The following is a 19,080-nucleotide window of genomic DNA, read 5'->3' on the forward strand; positions in this document are numbered from 1 at the left end:
TGCATATGTCAACGCCTGACCTACATCGTAAAACTAACATTAAGTTGTCAGAGACATTCATTTATATACAAACAAGAGACAGACCAAGTAATAATTCTACATTAGTTCAGGTGGGTAAACCTGAACTAACTAATAAACCTATTAATAATTCTACATTAATGTTTCCTACACTGATCAGATTAATTGACATGGTCTGATTCATTGCCTGTGCAGTTCGTGCTAATTACAACAAGGACAGTTCTGAACCCTCATCACCGAACTGAACACAAGTTCAGCTGTTCTCCAGTTTTGTTACGCATGGTTTTTCATTGCAATTGAGTTCAGAGCTGGAGCTGAACTCCAGACAGTACAGTGTTTTGGGTAAGTTGTCGAAAATTCGCATGAGGCTGCAGACAACTTACCCAAAGTGTTTTCTATAGCTTTCAGGTGCAGTTCATTTATATAAAAGAATGTAAGTGGTATAAACTCAACAAGCCAGACGGCAGTCGAACCTATAATTTTCTGACGCGAGGCCTGACGCGTTATTCATTACGTCACTGACCCTGCTATTGTAGGGCTAAAAAAAACACGTTTTCTACATTTTTGTCTGTTTAAAAATCACTCTAAAAAAGACAAAGGGTTTGTGTGTCGCACTAAAATTCCGCTTCATTTCGAACGCAAATAAAAACCGTTTTGTTCCAAGAAATCATGCATTTGTCACATCCTTCATACTATACTTCTCTCTTGTATTAGTAAAGCATTTTGATTTAAACTGAACACACCTAAGTGTATAGGTGTATAGGTTTCATCCAGAGTCCAGAGTGCAAACCAACAGCTGACACAGGTCTTTTATAGAACCGTTTTGATTTCCTCTACTTTGTCCCCGTGACGTCATTGTCCTGCTCGAAGCCGAGCCCGACACACGTCTGGTTTTTGTTGCTGGGCGCACACCCTGCGGTCCATGCGGGTCCTAATACCCCAGTACAATGACGGGGACACTAAACTGTAAACAGGTGCCGTCCTTCGGCTGAGACGTAAAACCGAGGTCCTGACTCTCTGTGATCATTCAGGAGAATGGTGGTGGTGGAGGGGAGTCCCCATTACCTGAAAAGCGCATTGAGTGGAGTATCCAGAACAGCGCTATATAAGTGTAAGCAATAATGATGATGATGATGATTATTAATCACGCATACCTTAGCTTTGTGCAACAACCTGAAACTTTCAGGTACCATAAATAATATTATTGCTAAACATATGCCATTCTAATCTGCAAGCGACCAGAATATAGAATACAAATTTTTGTATAAAAATGCATTAAGTCCTGTTCTACACCTGCATGCTTTGGAAGCACTGGCCTACCTGTATCAAAATATCAGATTGTGTTTCTGCAACGTTTTGTGCATAGTACGCCATTTTATCTAAAACAGTCACAACGAGGGCTTTACATGCAGTCTGGGGTATTTTCCCCTTTTATATTTTTGCCACTTTATATCGAACCTGTTATACTCCCAGAAGTGCACAGTAGCTTGTACTTAATACAAATGTACAATTCACCGCTGGTACACTGTATAAACAGATGTGTGCCGTGTTTGCCTTTGTAAGCATTTGTTTAAAAAAATAAGTTCACAATACGATGAAAACACAGAAAGCACAAACTTTATAATACAACGATACAAAATCAATACCAAATCATTATGCCAATTAAGTAACTATCCTTTGAAAACAGAGAACACCTTTATATCTACAAAAAACTTGACATTTGTATGTATTTTTGAATTACAAAGCAGACAGTGTAGTCCCTTAATTCAAAGATCAGATCTTGGCCAAAACAAGAAAATCAGACGTGGGCTGAATTCGGAACAGGAGCCTTTGCTTCGTCGATTATTGAGCTTTTGATCAATGTCTGAATAAAACAGATTCGCTTTTTTAACTCTTTGATTAAAGTACACGAAAAGCACCTTCCTTCGAGCTGGAATCAAACCAGCGACCTAAAGACTCCCTGCTAACTCCACTACAGTCCTCCACGCTACCAACTGAGCTATCAAAGGGATGTTGCAGCATTGCTCTCTGGCCCAATGAAGTAAAATGTGAAATGGGTGATTTAAATCCCACTTCGACATCAAGTTTCCAACTCGTTTTCTTAGTCTCATTTACCTTGAATTTAAGCCACGAACCAGGATTCTACTGTATAAACTTCCAGGGATATTACAAAATGTTTGATGGGGCATCAATCATTCCAGGCGGAAATTGATTCCTTTTTTTTCTCGAGGGATCATATTAAACATTTCATTAGTATCGAGAGGAGGACCACCAGTAGACACAAAACAGTAGACACTGTCTTTATTAGAAAGTAGCGTTTGTGCTACATTAATAATATTTTAGTGGAAATAAAGAAGTTGTAAATTTTAAAAATTTATATTTGAATCGAAATGTGGTTTTGAGTTAAATATTAGCGTGTTCATGTAATTAGTTTGTGTTTGTCATTACTATATATATTGCCATGTTTCTAGAATTTGTAACTGAAGTTTACTAGATGTGTTTTTTATGATGATTAGACATTTGAATACAATATTGTATATAATGTATAATTTGAACTACATATTGTCCTGGTGTGAATAATTGTATATTTTAAGAATACATTTCTAAAACAAATCATTGGCTTTATTTACTAGTTTCTACACCTATAAAAATCTTTCTTTGATGCATAATAGACATCAAAGAAAGATGTCTATTATACATCAAAGATGAGCAGTGTGTGTCGTGTTCACAGCTGATAACTAGAAGATGTCTGGAAGAGGCAAAGGCGGAAAGGGACTCGGGAAAGGAGGCGCTAAGCGTCACCGTAAGGTTCTCCGTGACAACATCCAGGGAATCACCAAGCCCGCCATCCGCCGCCTGGCTCGCCGTGGGGGAGTGAAGCGGATCTCCGGGCTGAACTATGAGGATGCCCGCAGGGTGCTGAAGGTGTTCCTGGAGAATGCCACCTGCACCGAGCACGCCAAGCATGCCAAGAGGAAGACCGTCACCGCCATGGACGTGGTGTACGCGCTGAAGCGCCAGGGCCGCACCCTGTACGGCTTCGGAGGCTAAACAGGATCTTCACTACCGGACCCCGACGTACAGATGCAGCCATTCAAAGTGAGCGGTACAGACACGTACCGCAGGTAAGATGACACGGGGTACCGCGGTGCGTGATTGGTTGACCGACAGGGGCACTCGTGGTCCGTTGGTCTGTCGTAGAAAGACTTACTGTAAACGTCATTACTGTGCCCGTTGTAGATATTGAATTTTACCACTGAAGGGAAATCTTAGTAGCTGAGCATAAAAAGAATAGGAGCATACTGTAACGCGTGTGAAGACCATAAACGATATTAATTTTGGAACATTAACATAGAGTACTGTATATGGCTGGTCTTGGTACTTTAAAGTAAAAAATACACACCAGTATTCCATTTCTCCCTAAACATTTTAAGCATTGAAGTCTTTAACTAAAGAGATACCGGAAATCGGAAAGTTTCTGCTTTTTGTAAGGATGGTATCAAAAAACAATCTTAAGTGGTGAGAAAGCTGTGCTCAATGTATTTAAGGGACTTAAAAGTAAAAGGAGATGCTTCATATTGCTTGACTAATTTTAAAAACTAAGTTATAAATGCAGACCCTACCAAACCTTGAGTACAGGCCATTCAGGGTGATAATACAAAACCATTTATAATTCAACAAAAAAAACCTGTCAACTGGTAATCACCACCAAAAAATAAGTAGCAATACACAGTAGGGGACTCTTGGGTGCAAGTTAAATCCATGCAAGAAGGGGGTTTAGTGTTACATTTCCAAATCAGATATGCAAATGCGATATCTGGCCCAGCCAATCTCAAAGCTCCCTTGGTCTGGAATGGAGCTGCTACCCTCTTCTAGTTATTCACACTGGAGTTAGGTTACATATTAGCACATTTCATCTAACAGTTGCTCCAGAAACAAAAACGTATTTTTTTTGTTCTACAAAATATACTTTATTCCGCAAAAAAAACATCTCAAAAGGAACATCTCACACATATTAACACTCCATGTAATAAAAAACAATGGCGGAACGGAGATTGATTGTCCGTTATCAATCTTTGCAAGTGGGGGCGGATTTGTGCAATTAAGAGAGTCCTTCCAAACCTACCGCTTGCTATTGTCCTTTAATCCCTGTATAGGGCCCAAAGTCCTTTCCAGCGCTCCCTCGCCGTGGGGAAACCCCATTTGGCGACTAGGCGCTTCGTCCTCCTCCTGAGGTCCGATGGGCTCCCGCAGCGCCCGACAGAGGTTGCAGTAGAAGATGCAGTCGAGTTTCATGGGGAAATGTGGGACATTGACCCCCTTCCTCGACCGGCTGACACATCCGTGATGTACTCATACTTGCCGCCCCAGACAAAGCCGAAGATCATCCCTTGCAGCGCTCGTCTGAGTCTGGCCGGCAGCGGGTACACCACCGCCAGGTAAACCAAAGCCGGCAGGATGTCTGCTTTCAACACCATCACTTTCCCTGTGTAGGACAGCGACCGCGTTTTCCACAGACCCAGCTTCGCGTTCACCTTGGCGATCCTCTTGGTCTAGTTGTTGGTCTCGTTGTCCTGGCTCTGGAAGGAAACCCCCAGTATATTGAGGGGCTCCGTGCAGAGCACGAGACCCTCCGGCGCCGTCGTCCTGTACTTCCAGGGCCCGAATAACTTCAGTTTGCTCTTTCGGCGGTTGAGTTTCGACCCCGAGGCTCTGGAGTATTGGTCCATGACCTGCAGGGCCCTCCTCAACCCCCTGTCCGACCTCAGGAACAGCGTCGTGTCGTCGGCGTACTGGGAGATCTTCTGGGTTTCCCCCGCGCCTCCCGGTATCTCCAGGGTCCCGTCACACCGTCTCTGCTAAGGGCTCTTGAAGAGCAGGGAGATGATGCCCTCCCTCATGGTGTCTCCGAGTTTCACCCGGCGGAAGATCTCCTGCGCCACTTCTACCAGATCTGCCACCAGGGTGTCCCAGAAGCAGGTGTAGAATTCCTTGGGGAGTCCGTCCGGCCCCGGCACCTTGCCATTCTCCATGGACAAGAGCGCCGCCTTCAGCTCCTCGGCCGCGATCGGACCCTCCAAGTCCTCCCTCACCTCCTCAGGTACTCGTGCCTTCAGCTCCTCCAGAAAAGCATCGCCTGCCTCCACCTCCGTCTGCTTTTCTGAAAAGAGCTCTGTGTAGAAAGCGGTGGCTGCTTCTACCTTGTCGCTCTCGTCCAGCACTTCCTCTCCATCTCCCCGTCTCAGGCCGTGGATCACCCTCTTTTTCTGGGCTCCTCGGACCTGATTGAGTTTGCGGAGCCTCTCCTTCAGGTCCCGTGCCCGGGCTGAATTGAAGGCTCCTCCCCCGTTAGCCGAGCTGTACTCCTCCTCTAGTTGTCTCTGGAGTCGTGCAGCTTCCTTCCTCTCCCTGGCCACCTTCCGTCTGCAGTACGTCTGTGCCAGGGTTCGGGTCCTGTCTTTCACCGACTCCCACCATTCCACCATGGAGCTGTAGCCGTCTCTCAGATCGAACCAGCTCGCGTAGTCTTTATGAAACAGTGCCTTGAAGTCATCTTCCTTCAGTATCTCCCGGTTCAGCTTCCAGTACCCACGACCGAATGCCGGCAGGTTGGTGTTAGCCACCACTGTCAAGCGCTCGTGGTTGGAATACCACTCCGGGGACTTCGTCGCCAACTCCAGGGAGCAGGTTGTGTGCAGAAAGATGTAGTCCAGGCGGCTGCACACTCCCGGGGAGTTTTTCCATGTCGTTCCGGCGTCGTTAGGGCGGCACCGTCTGAAACTGTCTACCAGGGAGAACTGCTTGAGTAGCGACTCCAGCTCTGCCGAGCTAGCGTCGCTCCCCTTCTCCCGGTCGACGTTGAAGTCCCCGCCAAGCACCACCTGTCTGTTGGTGGTGCAGCAGCTGGCCAGGTCGGCAAACACTTCCTTCAGGATAGAGGGTTCTGTTGGAGCATAGACGTTAATTGCTCTCAACTTCTGCCCCCTCCAGTCGATGTCTGCGACCAGGATCCGGCCCTGCACCACCGAGAAGGAGGAAACCAGTGTCATCTCTGGGTTTCCGAGGAGGATTCCCACTCCGGAAGAGTGGACCCTCCTACGCTCCAGCATGATTCTCCCTTCGTCCATTCCCTGGTGAATGTCAGCTTGTCACTTTCATCCTTCAGGTGGACCTCCTGTAAGAAACAAACTGAGAAAGACTTTGAGGCCAGATCATGAAAGACTCCCCGTCTTTTCAACGGGTCTATTAGCCCTCTCACGTTAGTTGTTAGAAAGGTAAGTTTCACAGTCATGATTAAACAAGTGAAAGTTGAACCCCCTCTCTTTGTGCTTACAGTGGAAAACTTGGGAGTCTACATCTGGGCACTGTTTAGCCTAGATGTAACTCCTCTCGTTCGGGTCCTGGGGGGAATATGCTGGGCTCCCTCCAGGTCTCGCTGGGGACTGAAAGGTAAACATGTTGGACAGGTCCAGCCCTACCATCAGTCCCGGCTCCAGGGTGGCTTCAAAGTAATCCTCGTCTTCCTTGAGGATACTCTCCACCACCGCTTCGGGAAGGCTTTTTTCTTCCCTTTCTCCAGGAGTTTCGGGGACCTCCAGTTGCTCCTGGGCCTTGGGGGAGGGGGTTCCGACTTCCTGGGCTGCCTCTTCCTGTTGTCCGTGGGACTCGGGGAAGGGGGTTACCTCTTCCTGGGCTGCCTCCTCCTGTTGTCCGTGGGACTCGGAGAGGGGGGTTCTGTTTCCTGGGCTGTCAGTTCCTGTCGTCTTTGGGCCTCGGGGGGGAGGGTTTCCATTTCCTGGGCTGCCTCCTCCGGTTGTTCCTGGGCCTCGGGGGAAGAAAGTTCAGTTTCCTCTAGGACTAGGAAACTGTTCTCCCTTACCACTCTTTTCTTTTGTCCTTCCGAAGGTGGATCCTCTTTCCCTTCTTGCTGGGAGTTATTAGGGCCCTTTCTCCGGTCAGCCATTTTGTCCGTCGTCCTGGCGGCCATCTTGAGGCACTGGTGCGGCTGGGGTGTGGCCTCGGCAGTTTCGGTTCTCTGCAGGGGAGGTGCGGGTTCTTTGTTCTCACCTCTCTCCCTTTGTCTTGAGACCGGTTTCTGCCGGCCGGCTTCCACCACCTGCACAAACGAAGGTTTGCTTACCTTGCATTGGTGAAGGAGGTGTCCCTCGGCGCCGCATCCGTTGCACTTTTTGGCTGCCCGGCAGGTTTTAGCCAGGTGCCCCTCTTTGTTACAGTTGTGACATCTGACGATGTCACACGTGTTCTCCTTGTGGCATCCTGGGGTAGTAAAGGTACCCCTCGTCGGCTCCATTGTTGAAGTGGGCCGGGGAGTGCTGGAAACCGTCGACGCCCTCTGGGTCCTCTTTCAGGAGGACTCGGTACTGGCGTTTGCCGTACCAGACGCCGCAACTGTCCCTGATCTCCGTCGGTTTGCCCACCACAGTTACATACCTCCCTAGGTACGCTGTTACCAGTTCCATTGGTTCGTAGGGGTTGTATGTGAGGACTGTGATGGTCCTCTGGTTTGTCTTCCTCAAAGGGCTCCGGCCTGAAATCAGAGAAACCGGGGTGCTTACCTTTTTCTCTGATCATTTTCGTTGCCTTTTCATATGAGGCGTCCGTGGCCATGTAGGCCCCCATGTATCTCTCTGCCTTCTTGTCTTGCAGGCAGTAGAGATCTCTGGCCACCAACTGCAGGATCCCTCTCAGGAAGGTAATGAAAAAGGATTTCGCAGTTGGCATCATCTCTGTTTTCTTGGTCCAGTGGAACCGGATCAGTGTCTTCTTGTCTGCCATCTGGAAAGGAGAAAAAAGAAAAAAGGAGAGAAAGAGAGAGAGCAAGGTCCTGTGGAGAGGAGGGTTTAGCTGCTAAAGGAGCAGCAAGGGAGCCCTGGCCTTTGTCCTTGTGGGCAAAGCCCAGCTAGGTGCAGGCGCAGGAGGAGAGAGAGAGAGGAAGCGGATAGTGCCTCCGAGTCTCGAGGAAGAAAGTCAGAACTGCGGGCAGGCCACGAGTACCTACTCCCCGCCAAGAGGCCAAGGAGGCAGAGAGAGAGAGGGAGCGGATAGCGCTTCCGAGTCTCGAGGAAGAAAGTAAGCACCGCGGGCAGGCCACGAGTACCTATTCCCAGCCAAGAGGCCAAGGAGGCAGAGAGAGAGAAAGGGGGAGGGGAGAGGAGAGAGCAGAGAGAGAGAACGTTGCTGCCGGATCCCACCCAGCTCAGCTGCTGCTTGGCCTTAACCCCCTAGGCTCAACCTAGGGCGATACCAGCTCAAGCACTCTTCAGGATCTTCGATCGCCTTCTAGAACTTTGGAAAGACAGGAACTGCCGGCATGCCACTTGAACTTGACCTTAGCCAAAAGGCCGATAAAATTGGATTCCAGCTCACTGGCCCTGCAAAACTTAGTTCAAGACTTTAAACTCTCAGACACATATAGATGTATATATCCCACAACAGCAGGATATACATGGTCAGGGAGGAATAGCAGCTCCAGAACTGACTATTGCTTTGCCTCAGAGAGAGTGAAAGTTGTTGGGGTCACTCTTCAGCCTGTCTTCTTCTCAGATCATCAAGCTTTAGGGTGTAGAGTGGAACTCCAGGGCGGGACTTTCTTTGGCCCAGGCCTCTGGAAACTCAACACAAAGCTGCTAGAGAACGAGGGGGTAGTATCCCGCTACAAGGAGAAACTATCACAGTGGCTGTCCTTGCAGTGTCTGTACGGGTCAGTAGGAGAGTGGAGGTGAAGGTGAGGACAAAGGCCTTTTTCATGGCTGAGGGAAGGAAGGCTGCCAGACGGAGAGGAGTGTTAGCCAGGAAACAGAGGCAGCTGCAGCGTCTCTACACGATGCTGCACAGTGGCTTCGATGTGCTCGAGGATATCACCCTTTTAAAAAAGGACATCCGGAGCATAGCCGAAGAAAGTAGTCGAGGAGTGCTGTTAAGAAGCTGAGTGCAGTTCTTAGAAGAAAATGAGAAGTGTACTCGCTTCTTTTTCAGGAAAGTGGTAGGCTCCAAGTCTGTCATGGAAAGTGTAGTTGATGAGGAGGGAAGAGAGAGTACAGAGCCGAGTGCTATCCTCTCCTGCATTGAGGCCTTCTTGTCACGGACGTCCAAGGGGCCTAACCGTGGGTAGCAGGAGGGCAGAAAAAGACCCATATGCGTAGCGGCGAGACAGGAAAAAGGCCCGGGCTCATTAGTGAAAAGAGTTCAGGAATGCCGTATATAAACCTGTGCCCTCAGGGAGCGGACGTGGGGCGCCCTGGTGCTAGGCGGGTCTCAGGACATCCAAACGTCAGTGCTGAGCGAGGACAGAGTGCAAGACCCGGAAATATTTAGCCAAAGGGAAAGAGAGGGACAGGAAGGACAGCAGACCAGAAACAAGGGACAGGACAGAGAAGGACCGCCCTCTGGCTGCATAGGGCGTGACACTTCTACACAAGACTGTACAGCTCTACAGAGGTAAAGGATGAAGAAATTCATTTTTTTACCTCAAAGCTAGAAAACATTTTGAGTGAAGAAGATAGGGAAGTACTTGAGGAGGATTTGACAGTAGAAGAGCTGAGAGGCTATGGAGAGCTTACAGAAGGGGAAAACTCCGGGTGCTGACAGGCTCCCTAGAGGGGCGTCTGCTTTTACTACTTGCACAAATGAAGGCAAAAAAAAGCCAATCGATGTGAACGAACGGCGCTTTGCAGAGGAGTACTGCCTGACTGGATCGTTGATGAACGACAGAGGCCACTCCGACCTCTTCTCGGTTTTCTTCAACAACTTACTAAGGATCTTCTTCACATTCGCCCATGCAGGGGAAGCCAGTTACACCAAAGCAAATGCAGGAAAGTGCATTTCAAGCAGAGACCAGAAGGGACTTGTTTACACCGAGAGTGGTCGGAGAATGGAACAATGCGCCCAGCCCTGTTGCTGGAGCTGATTCTTGATGAGATCTTGGGCTCACTAAGAGGCCCCCACTGGATGCTAATCTTTCTGTTGTTCTTGCAGGTCCTGCGCTGCTTTTGAGCCGACAGAGCTCGTCCTGGTCTGTCGGCACAGCCCAATTGCAAATGATCGGCTCCACGTACAGAAGGAACGTGCGTTTGGTACAAGAGTGCACGAAGGCACCGGAAATACATTGGGAACAAATGACCGGTCGTTCAAGACCTCTGTGAAGTACAGGAGCGTGCAAAACGAGGCTGCTTCCACCCGGGGACCTTTCGCGTGTTAGGCGAACGTGATAGCCGCTACACTACGGAAACTTGCAGGGACCGCTGCTGGTGTCTCGCTTGCGTTTCGGGCTGAGAAAGGGACGCGTCACTTTAGGCAGGGTGCGCTGGAGAGAGGAACAAAGGGCGCGATGAAACAAAATACCAAAACCCGGGATCAAACCAGGGACCTTTAGATCTTCAGTCTAACGCTCTCCCAACTGAGCTATTTTGGCGGTGCGCAGAGCCCACAGCCACCTGCTCCAGCCTTCCTGTGTTGCGGCATGAGCGCAACAAGAGTAGCGGGAGAGTGTTGCAGGAACGTCACTCTGAAGGAAAGCCACCCAGGTGCGCCCTCTGAGCTCTGTCCAGCGCATCTTCCTCGCATGGACTCCTGCCTGCGACGGGCAGGAAACAATTAGCAAGAACAGAACGACACCCCATGGGTGTCTCATGACCACACCTTAGGTTGTGACACGTGCAGGTGTGAGGGGTTGCCGGGCTACTTTGGAGCAGAGCTTGGGCGGAGGGGGGGCGGGAAAGCAGACAAAGAGGTGACACCTCAAGGTCTGCACGATCACAGCTCTCCGCCGCCCCAGGCTTCCGCTCGATAAGCTACTGGACACACCCGCCCCTCCTCACACAGACCGTGGAAAAGCCCCCGAGTGGGAGGGCTCTCTCTTCCTCCCAGGAGCTCTTGGACACGACGCACAGACAGGGCGCGGGGAGCTGCCGCCTGCAAACACGGCTCCAGGCAGGACTCCACTCCGGAGGAGCCGCAGAGCAGAGCAGATGGGGGCAGCTTAGCTCCTGTGCAGAGACCTGAGCTGTTGTTGCTGCGGACGCTGTCTTTTCTGCACTCGGGGTAGGAGTGAATGTTGAGTTGCCCTTAGAAATGAAGCAGAGCACTTCAACGGCACGGGGGTGTGTGTGTGCATGCGCCCTGGTGATTCTGGGAGACAGATCAAACCTGCGCTAAAAGAGAAGGGGCTAGCCCTCTTCCATTTGCTAGTTCAAAGTTGTACAACCCATTTGTATCTGCTACGTGGCGCAGTCGTCGTGCACAAAGAACGCTTTGAAAAGCGTCAAAGGCAAGTCATTCCGAGTTGGTCGTTTGTGTTTTCCGTTCAGACGCGAAATGCTGAAATGATCTCTCGGCTCCTCGGTTGTCATTTCTGCTCCATAAAGGGATCACAGCACGGGTCGGCTTCCAGCACGGTGGGTCGGGACACGATGCCGGGGGTCGGAGAGAGGAATTTCTTCCTCGTTAGTATAGGACCTGTCACCTGTGCCCACCTGTCACGCGGGAGACCGGGGTACATCACGACGCGCATTGAAGTGAAAGCAGGATGCGCTGCGACATGCACTCTGCAGATCCCGCCACACTAAGAGGTGAGTGGGTCTGTTCGATCACAGCGCTAGGCGAATCCTCAATCCCCTTTCGTGCGTGGCAACAAAAGAGGGCTGTTTCCGCCCGGTTTCGAACCAGGGACCTTTCGCGTGTGAGGCGAACGTGATAACCACAACACTATGGAAACGGTGGTAAGACGTGCCCAGCGGCCCAGCGCTGAGCTTCGCCAATGCGATTGAGCTGCTTCCAGTGCCTTTATTGGAGTGCGCTGATGGACCGTGCTCTCTCTCCAGAGACCAGCACGCCTGTCATGGACGGAGCAGGAAAGGCGGCGCCACATTCTACAGCCCTCTCCACACAATCGACGAAATCGGGCTACTGAAGTGGAGAAAATCGCCTCTCCAGAAAGTGCAAATATCATCTTGGAGACTATAAATCCTATTGCCGAAGGTCAGCCCTGTCTACCAGAGTAACCCTCCCTCCTCCTGCAGCGATGATCAGCTCGTTTCACACGCGAGAAGTTTCAGTTGGAAACAAGCGCCCCCTCTTCTCGCACGTTTTGCACGTTTGAGTGGTTTTAATGCGGTTCCTTCGTACACGGTGCTGATCTTTTGGAAAGCAGGAGGCAAAACCAACACGTTCTCATACCGGGAGTCAAACCCGGGCCGCCTGGGTGAAAACCAGGAATCCTAACCCCTAGACCATATGGCAGCGAACAACCGCGCTGTTCCCGGCATCATGCAAGCAAACTACATAAATATGAGAAAACACGCAAGAGAGTTGTCACTCAGAGTGTCGAAGGGTCGATGTATACTGGGGCTCAGTTGAAATGCAACGTCAGGACTTTTCCGAATTATGTCACACGAAGAGAGCACAGCCCTTTCCGCCCTGCCACGTGTGTATCGGTAACTCGCCATGATCGTATAGTGGTCAGTTCTTTGCGTTGTGGCCGCAACAACCCCGGTTCGAATCCAGGTCACGCCAGAATAGGGGCGTCTGCTTTTACTACTTGCACGAATTAAGGCAAAAAAAAGCCAATCGATGTGAACGAACGGCGCTTTGCAGAGGAGTACTGCCTGACTGGATCGTTGATGAACGACAGAGGCCACTCCGACCTCTTCTCGGTTTTCTTCAATGACTTACTAAGGATCTTCTTCACATTCGCCCATGCAGGGGAAGCCAGTTACACCAAAGCAAACGCAGGAAAGTGCATTTCAAGCAGAGACCAGGAGGGACTTGTTTACACCGAGAGTGGTCGGAAAATGGAACAATGCGCCCAGCCCTGTTGCTGGAGCCGATTCTTGATGAGATCTTGGGCTCACTAAGAGGCCCCCGCTGGATGCTAATCTTTCTGTTGTTCTTGCAGGTCCTGCGCTGCTTTTGAGCCGACAGAGCTCGTCCTGGTCTGTTGGCACAGCCCAATTGCAAATGACCGGCTCCGCGTACAAAAGGAACGTGCGTTTGGTACAAGAGTGCACGAAGGCACCGGAAATACATTGGGAACAAATGACCGGTCGCTCAAGGCCTCTGTGAAGTACAGGAGCGTGCAAAACGAGGCTGTTTCCGCCCGGTCTCAAACCAGGGACCTTTCGTGTGTTAGGCGAACGTGATAGCCGCTACACTACGGAAACCTGCAGGGACCGCTGCTGGTGTCTCGCTTGCGTTTCGGGCTGAGAAAGGGACGCGTCGCTTTAGGCAGGGGGCGCTGGAGAGAGGAACAAAGGGCGCGATGAAACAAAATGCCGAAACCCGGGATCTTTAGATCTTCAGTCTAACGCTCTCCCAACTGAGCTATTTCGGCAGTGCGCAGAGCCCACACCCACCTGCTCCAGCCTTCCTGTGTTGCGGCATGAGCGCACCAAGAGTAGCGGGAGAGTGTTGCAGGAACGTCACTCAGAAGGAAAGCCAACCAGGTGCGCCCTCTGAGCTCTGTCCATCGCATCTTCCTAAATGAATGATCTTATGTCTCCGAACTTATGTCCTTTTGATATGTTTAACTTTTTGTAACTGAATGAATTTATATCTTTTGTATTCTGATAACCCTTACGATAAGATCTGTTAGGTTTACATGCATATTCTATATATTAATAAATGTATCCTCGTGTATTAGTACCTGTGTTTGCGTTGTTTGAGTTATATCGCATGGTTGGATTCTAAGACCATTAAAAGAATCAATTTTGTGATTTACTGCCACAAAAATAATTGTCCCAGTAAATGCCCAAACCCCTACAGAACTGGTGCCTCGTGAGAGCACACTACAACAGTGTGTGATCTCCTGTCCCAGCCTGAGGAGCAGACAGCGAGCTTGTCTCTCAATAATACTAATAATACAGTGTGTGATTCCCTGCCCCAGCCAGAGGAACAGACATTGAGCCTGTCTCTCACTAATAATAATACAGTGTGATCTCCTGTCTCAGCATGAGGAACAGTGAGCTTGTCTCTCAATAATAATAATACAGTATGATATCCTGTCCCAGCCTGAGGAACAGACAGTGAGCCTCTTTCTCAACATTAATAATAAAGTGTGTGATCTTCTGTCCCAGCGTGAGGAACAGCGAGCCTGTCTCTCAATAATAATACTACAGTGCTTGATCTCCTGTCCCAGCCTGGGAAACAGTGAGCCAGACTCTCAATAATAATAATAATAATACAGTGTGATCTTCTCTCCCAGCCTGGGGAAAAGACCGTGAGCCTGTCTCACAATAATAATAATACAGTGTGTGATCTCTTATCCCAGCCTGAGGAACAGACAGTGAGCCTGTCTCTCAATAATAATAATACAGCGTGTGATCTCCTGTCCCAGCCCAAACGACAACACAGTGTGCCTATCTGTCAATAATAATAATACAGGGTGAGATCTCTTGTCCCAGCCTGAGGAACAATGTGCCTGTCAATCAATAATAATAATACAGTATGTGATCTCCTGCTCCAGCCTGAGGAACAGACAATGAGACTGTCTCTCAATAATAATAATACAATGTGATCTCCTGACCCAGCCTGGGGAACATACAGTGAGCCTGTCTCTCTATGATAATAATTCAGTGTGTGATCTCATGTCCAACTCTTAGGAACAGACAGTGAGCCTTTCTCTCAGTAATAATAATACCGTGTGTGATCTCCTGTCCCAGACTGAGAAACAGACAGTGAGACTGTCTTTCAACAATAATAATACAGTGTGTGACCTCCTGTCCCAGACTGAGGAAAAGACTGAGTCTATCTCTAAATAATAATAATACAGTGTGGGATCTCCTGTCCCACCCTCGGGAACAGTGAGCCAGACTCTCAATAATATTAATAATAATAATACAGTGTGATCTACTGTCCCAGCCTGAGGAACAGACAGTGAGACTGTCTCTCAATAATAATACAGTGTGTGATCCTTTGTCCCAGCCTGAGGAACAGACAGTGAGCCTGTCTCTCAATAAAAATAATACAGTGTGTGATCCCCTGTCCCAGCCAGAGGAACAGACAGTGAGCCCGTCTCTAAATAATAATAATACAGTGTGGTATCTCCTGTCACAGCCTGAGGAACACTGAGCCTGTCAATCAATAATAATAATACAATATGTGATGTCCTGTCTCAGCCTGTGGAACAGAGAGTAAGCCTGTCTCTCAATAATAATAATACAGTGTGTGATCTCCTGTCCCAGCCTGGGGAACAGTGAGCCAGACTCTCAGTAATAATAATAATAATACAGTGTGATCTACTGTCCCAGCATGAGGAACAGTGAGCCTGTCTCTCAATAATAATAATTCAGTATGTGACCAACTGTCCCAGACTGAGGATAAAACAGTGAGTCTGTCTCTCAATAATATTAATACAGTATGTGAGGTCCTGTCTCAGCCTGAGGAACAGAGAGTAAGCCTGTCTCTCAATAATAATAATTCAGTGTGGGATCTCCTGTCCCAGTCTGATGAACAGACAGTGAGCCTCTCTCTCAATAATAATAATACAGTGTGGGATCTCCTGTCCCAGCCTGGGGAACAGTGAGCCAGACTCTCAATAATAATAATAATAATAATAATAATAATAATAATAATAATAATAATAATAATAATAATACAGTGTGATCTACTGTCCCAGCCTGAGGAACAGACAGTGAGCCTGTCTCTCAATAATAATAATACAGTGTGTGATCTCCTGTCCCAGCCTGAGGAACAGACAGTGAGCCTGTCTCTCAATAATAATACTGTGTGAGCTCCTGACCCAGCCTGGGGAACATACAGTGAGCCTGTATCTCTATAATAATAATTCAGTGTGGGATCTCCTGTCCACCTCTGAGGAACAGACAGTGAGCCTGTCTCTAAATAATAATAATACAGTGTGTGATCTCCTGTCCCAGCCCGAAGAACAGTGATCCTGTCAATCAATAATAATGCAGTATGTGATGTCCTGTCTCAGCTTGAGGAACAGAGAGTAAGCCTGTCTCTCAATAATAATAATTCAGTGTGGGATCTCCTGTCCCAGACTGAGGAACAAACAGTGAGCCTGTCTTGAAATAATAATAATACAGTGTGGGATCTCCTGTCCCAGCCTGAGGAACAGACAGTGAGTTTGTCTCTCAATAATAATAATACAGTGATATCTCCTCTCCCAGCCTGGGGAACATACAGTGAGCCTGTCTCTCTATAATAATAATTCAGTGTGGGATCTACTATCCAACTCTGAGGAACAGACAGTGAGCCTGTCTCTAAATAATAATAATACAGTGTGTGATCCTCTGTCCCAGACTGAGGAACAGACAGTGAGCCTGTCTCTCAATAATTATAATACAGTGTGTGATCTCCTGTCCTAGCCTGAGGAACAGATAGTGAGACTGTCTTTCAATAATAATACTGTGTGAGCTCCTGACCCAGCCTGGGGAACATACAGTGAGCCTGTCTCTCTATAATAATAATTCAGTGTGGGATCTCCGGTCCAACTCTGAGGAACAGACAGTGAGCCTGTCTCTCAATAATAATAATACAGTGTGGGATCTCCTGTCCTAGCCTGGGGAACAGTGAGCCAGACTCTCAATAATATTAATAATAATAATAATACGGTGTGATCTACTGTCCCAGCCTAAGGTACAGACAGTGAGCCTGTCTCTCAATAATAATATAGTGTGTGACCACCTGTCCCAGACTGAGAAAAAGACAGTAAGTCTGTCTCTCAACAATTATAATACAGTGTGTGACCTCCTGTCCCAGACTGAGGAAAAGACTGAGTCTATCTCTAAATAATAATAATACAGTGTGGGATCTCCTGTCCCAACCTCGGGAACAGTGAGCCAGACTTTCAGTAATAATAATAATACAGTGTGATCTGCTGTCCCAGCCTGAGGAACAGACAGTGAGTTTGTCTCTCAATAATAATACAGTGTGTGATCTCTTGTCCCAGCCTGGGGAACAGACAGTGAGCCTGTCTCTCAATAATAATAATACAGTGTGTGATCTACTGTCCCAGCCCAAACGAAGACACAGTGAGCCTGTCTCTCAATAATAATAATACAGTGTGTGATCTCCTGTTCCAGTCTGGGAAACAGAAAGTGAGCCTGTCTCTCAGTAATAATAATATAGTGTGTGATCCACTGTCCCAGCTTGAGGAACAGACAGTGAGCCTGTCTCTCAATAATAATAATACAGTGTGTGATCTCCTGTCCCAGCCTGAGGAACAGTGAGCAGTCCTAATAGTTACCGCTTTCCTGATTTATCTCAGCAGCTTTTATTTCGCCTGAAGTGCAAGCAACTTGTGAGAACAGGTTGGGTTTGCTGTGCTCAACTGGCTCGGCGTCATCGTGTCGTAGCGCCGCAACGGTGTGTTTTCCTTCCTTCTCTTTTCAGCCCTGAGGAAACATTTTACTTGTTCCTTTTGTAGCCCACGCATGCCGACGCCTGTGTTGTGTTGTGGATTTTCTCCTTCTTGAATTTGTACTCCTCCTCCCTCTCTCTCCCTACCTCTACCTCTCCCTCTCTCTACCTCTCTCCCTACCTCTCCCTTTTCCCCTCCCTACCTCTCTCCCTACCTCTACCTCTCCCTCTCTCCCTAACCCCCTCTCTCTCCACCACTCTCCCTCTCCCTCGCCCTCCACCTCTCTCCCTCTCTCTACCTCTCTACTGCTCTACCTCTCTCTACCTCTCCCTACCCCTCTCTGCTCTCTCTCTCTCACTCTGGAGTTTATTTTCCAGACAGAAATTCAGCTCCGTCCCTCCTGTGGAAGATTGGTGATGCAGGATGAGAGCCCCTAACCGAGAGAACTGCAGCGGCAGGTTCTGTGGTCTGTTTCAAATCCGCCCACGATGAGACACAGAGGAGAAATGAAGAGCCCCAGTCGTGCTAGAAAATCACCCAGGAAAGAGACTTTCAATGTAGGAAAAAAAAGTCGTTAGTAACAGACATAATATGTTTGTTTTGTTTTTTTAATTGCTGCGATGTGTGACTAAGCTCATACGACTAAGAGTTGCCCCCTTTATCTAGATCTGGTAACCTGCTCGTCGCTGGTGGGCCAGATCGTGTCCCCCGTCACTATACTGGGGCAATAGGACCCACACAGACCGCAGGGTAAAGCACCCCCTGCTGGCCCCACAGAGAGGGAGAGGTAGAGGTAGGGAGAGAGGTAGGGAGGGGAAAAGGGAGAGGTAGGGAGAGAGGTAGAGAGAGGGAGAGCTAGAGATAGGGAGAGAGAGGAGGAGTACAAATTCAAGCAGAGGCCTGAGTGGAGCACTGTCGTATGGCCCTGACATCAATCCCTCAACTCTCCGCATAAAGCAGTGTCTTATGGCCATAACATCCCACCCCCACAACTCTCAGTAAAAAGCACTGTCGTATAACCATGACATCCCACCCCACCGCTCTCTGCGAAAAGCAGTATCTTCAGCCCCTGACATCCCACCCCCGACACTCTCTGCATAAAGAAATATCGTCAGGCCCTTACATCCCACCCCCGCCACTCTCTACGTAAAAAAGTTTCATATGGCCCTGACACCCACCCCTCCACTCTCTGCATAAAGTAGTGTCGTCAAGCCCTGACATCCCACCCCCGCCACTCTCTGCGTAAAGCAGTGTCGTCAAGCCCTGACATCCCACCCCCGCCACTCTCTGCGTAAAGCAGTACCTTCAGGCCCTGACATCCCACCCCCGCTACTCGCTGTGTAAAGCAATGTCGTTTGGCCCTGACATCCCACCCACGCCACTCTCAGCATAAAGCACTGTCATATGGCCCCTCCACTCACCCCTCCACTCTCTGCGTTAAGCAGTGTTGTCAGGCCCTGACATCCCACCCCCTCCACTCTCTGCGTAAATCACTGTCGTATGGCTCTGACATCCAACCACCGCCACTCTCTGCGTAAAAAAGTGTCGTATCGCCCTGACACCCACCCCTCCACTCCCTGCATAAAGCAGTATCATCAGGCCCTGACATCCCACCCCTGCCACTCTCTGCGTAAAGAAGTGTCGTATGGCCCTGATACCAACCCCTCCACTCTCTGCGTTAAGCAGTGCTGTCAGGCTCTGACATCACAACCCCTCCACTCTCT

The 19,080-nt window shown here is 48.9% G+C and overlaps 2 protein-coding genes across 2 annotated transcripts in view; both read left to right on the forward strand.

Annotated features, from left to right (window-relative positions):
* Positions 1-19,080, forward strand: part of LOC148665564 (antigen WC1.1-like) — a 589,159-nt gene that overhangs the window by 408,163 nt on the left and 161,916 nt on the right. The window contains exon 8 of the mRNA XM_088630949.1: positions 7,479-7,492. Coding sequence (XP_088487075.1) covers positions 7,479-7,492 — 14 coding nt within the window. The remainder of the gene's footprint in view (positions 1-7,478; positions 7,493-19,080) is intronic.
* Positions 2,763-3,069, forward strand: LOC148665591 (histone H4-like). Its single transcript, XM_088633083.1, has one exon. The coding sequence runs from the start codon at positions 2,764-2,766 to the stop codon at positions 3,067-3,069; it is 306 nt and encodes a 101-aa protein (XP_088489209.1). The 5' UTR covers position 2,763.

The sequence above is a fragment of the Lepisosteus platostomus genome, chromosome 5 (genome assembly GCF_059453375.1).
Source record: "Lepisosteus platostomus isolate fLepPlt1 chromosome 5, fLepPlt1.hap1, whole genome shotgun sequence".
Taxonomy (NCBI): domain Eukaryota; kingdom Metazoa; phylum Chordata; class Actinopteri; order Semionotiformes; family Lepisosteidae; genus Lepisosteus; species Lepisosteus platostomus.

Coding starts and splice junctions, on each gene's coding strand:
- LOC148665591 (XM_088633083.1), top strand. CDS start 2,764: ATGTCTGGAAGAGGCAAAGGCGGAAAGGGACTCGGGAAAGGAGGCGCT.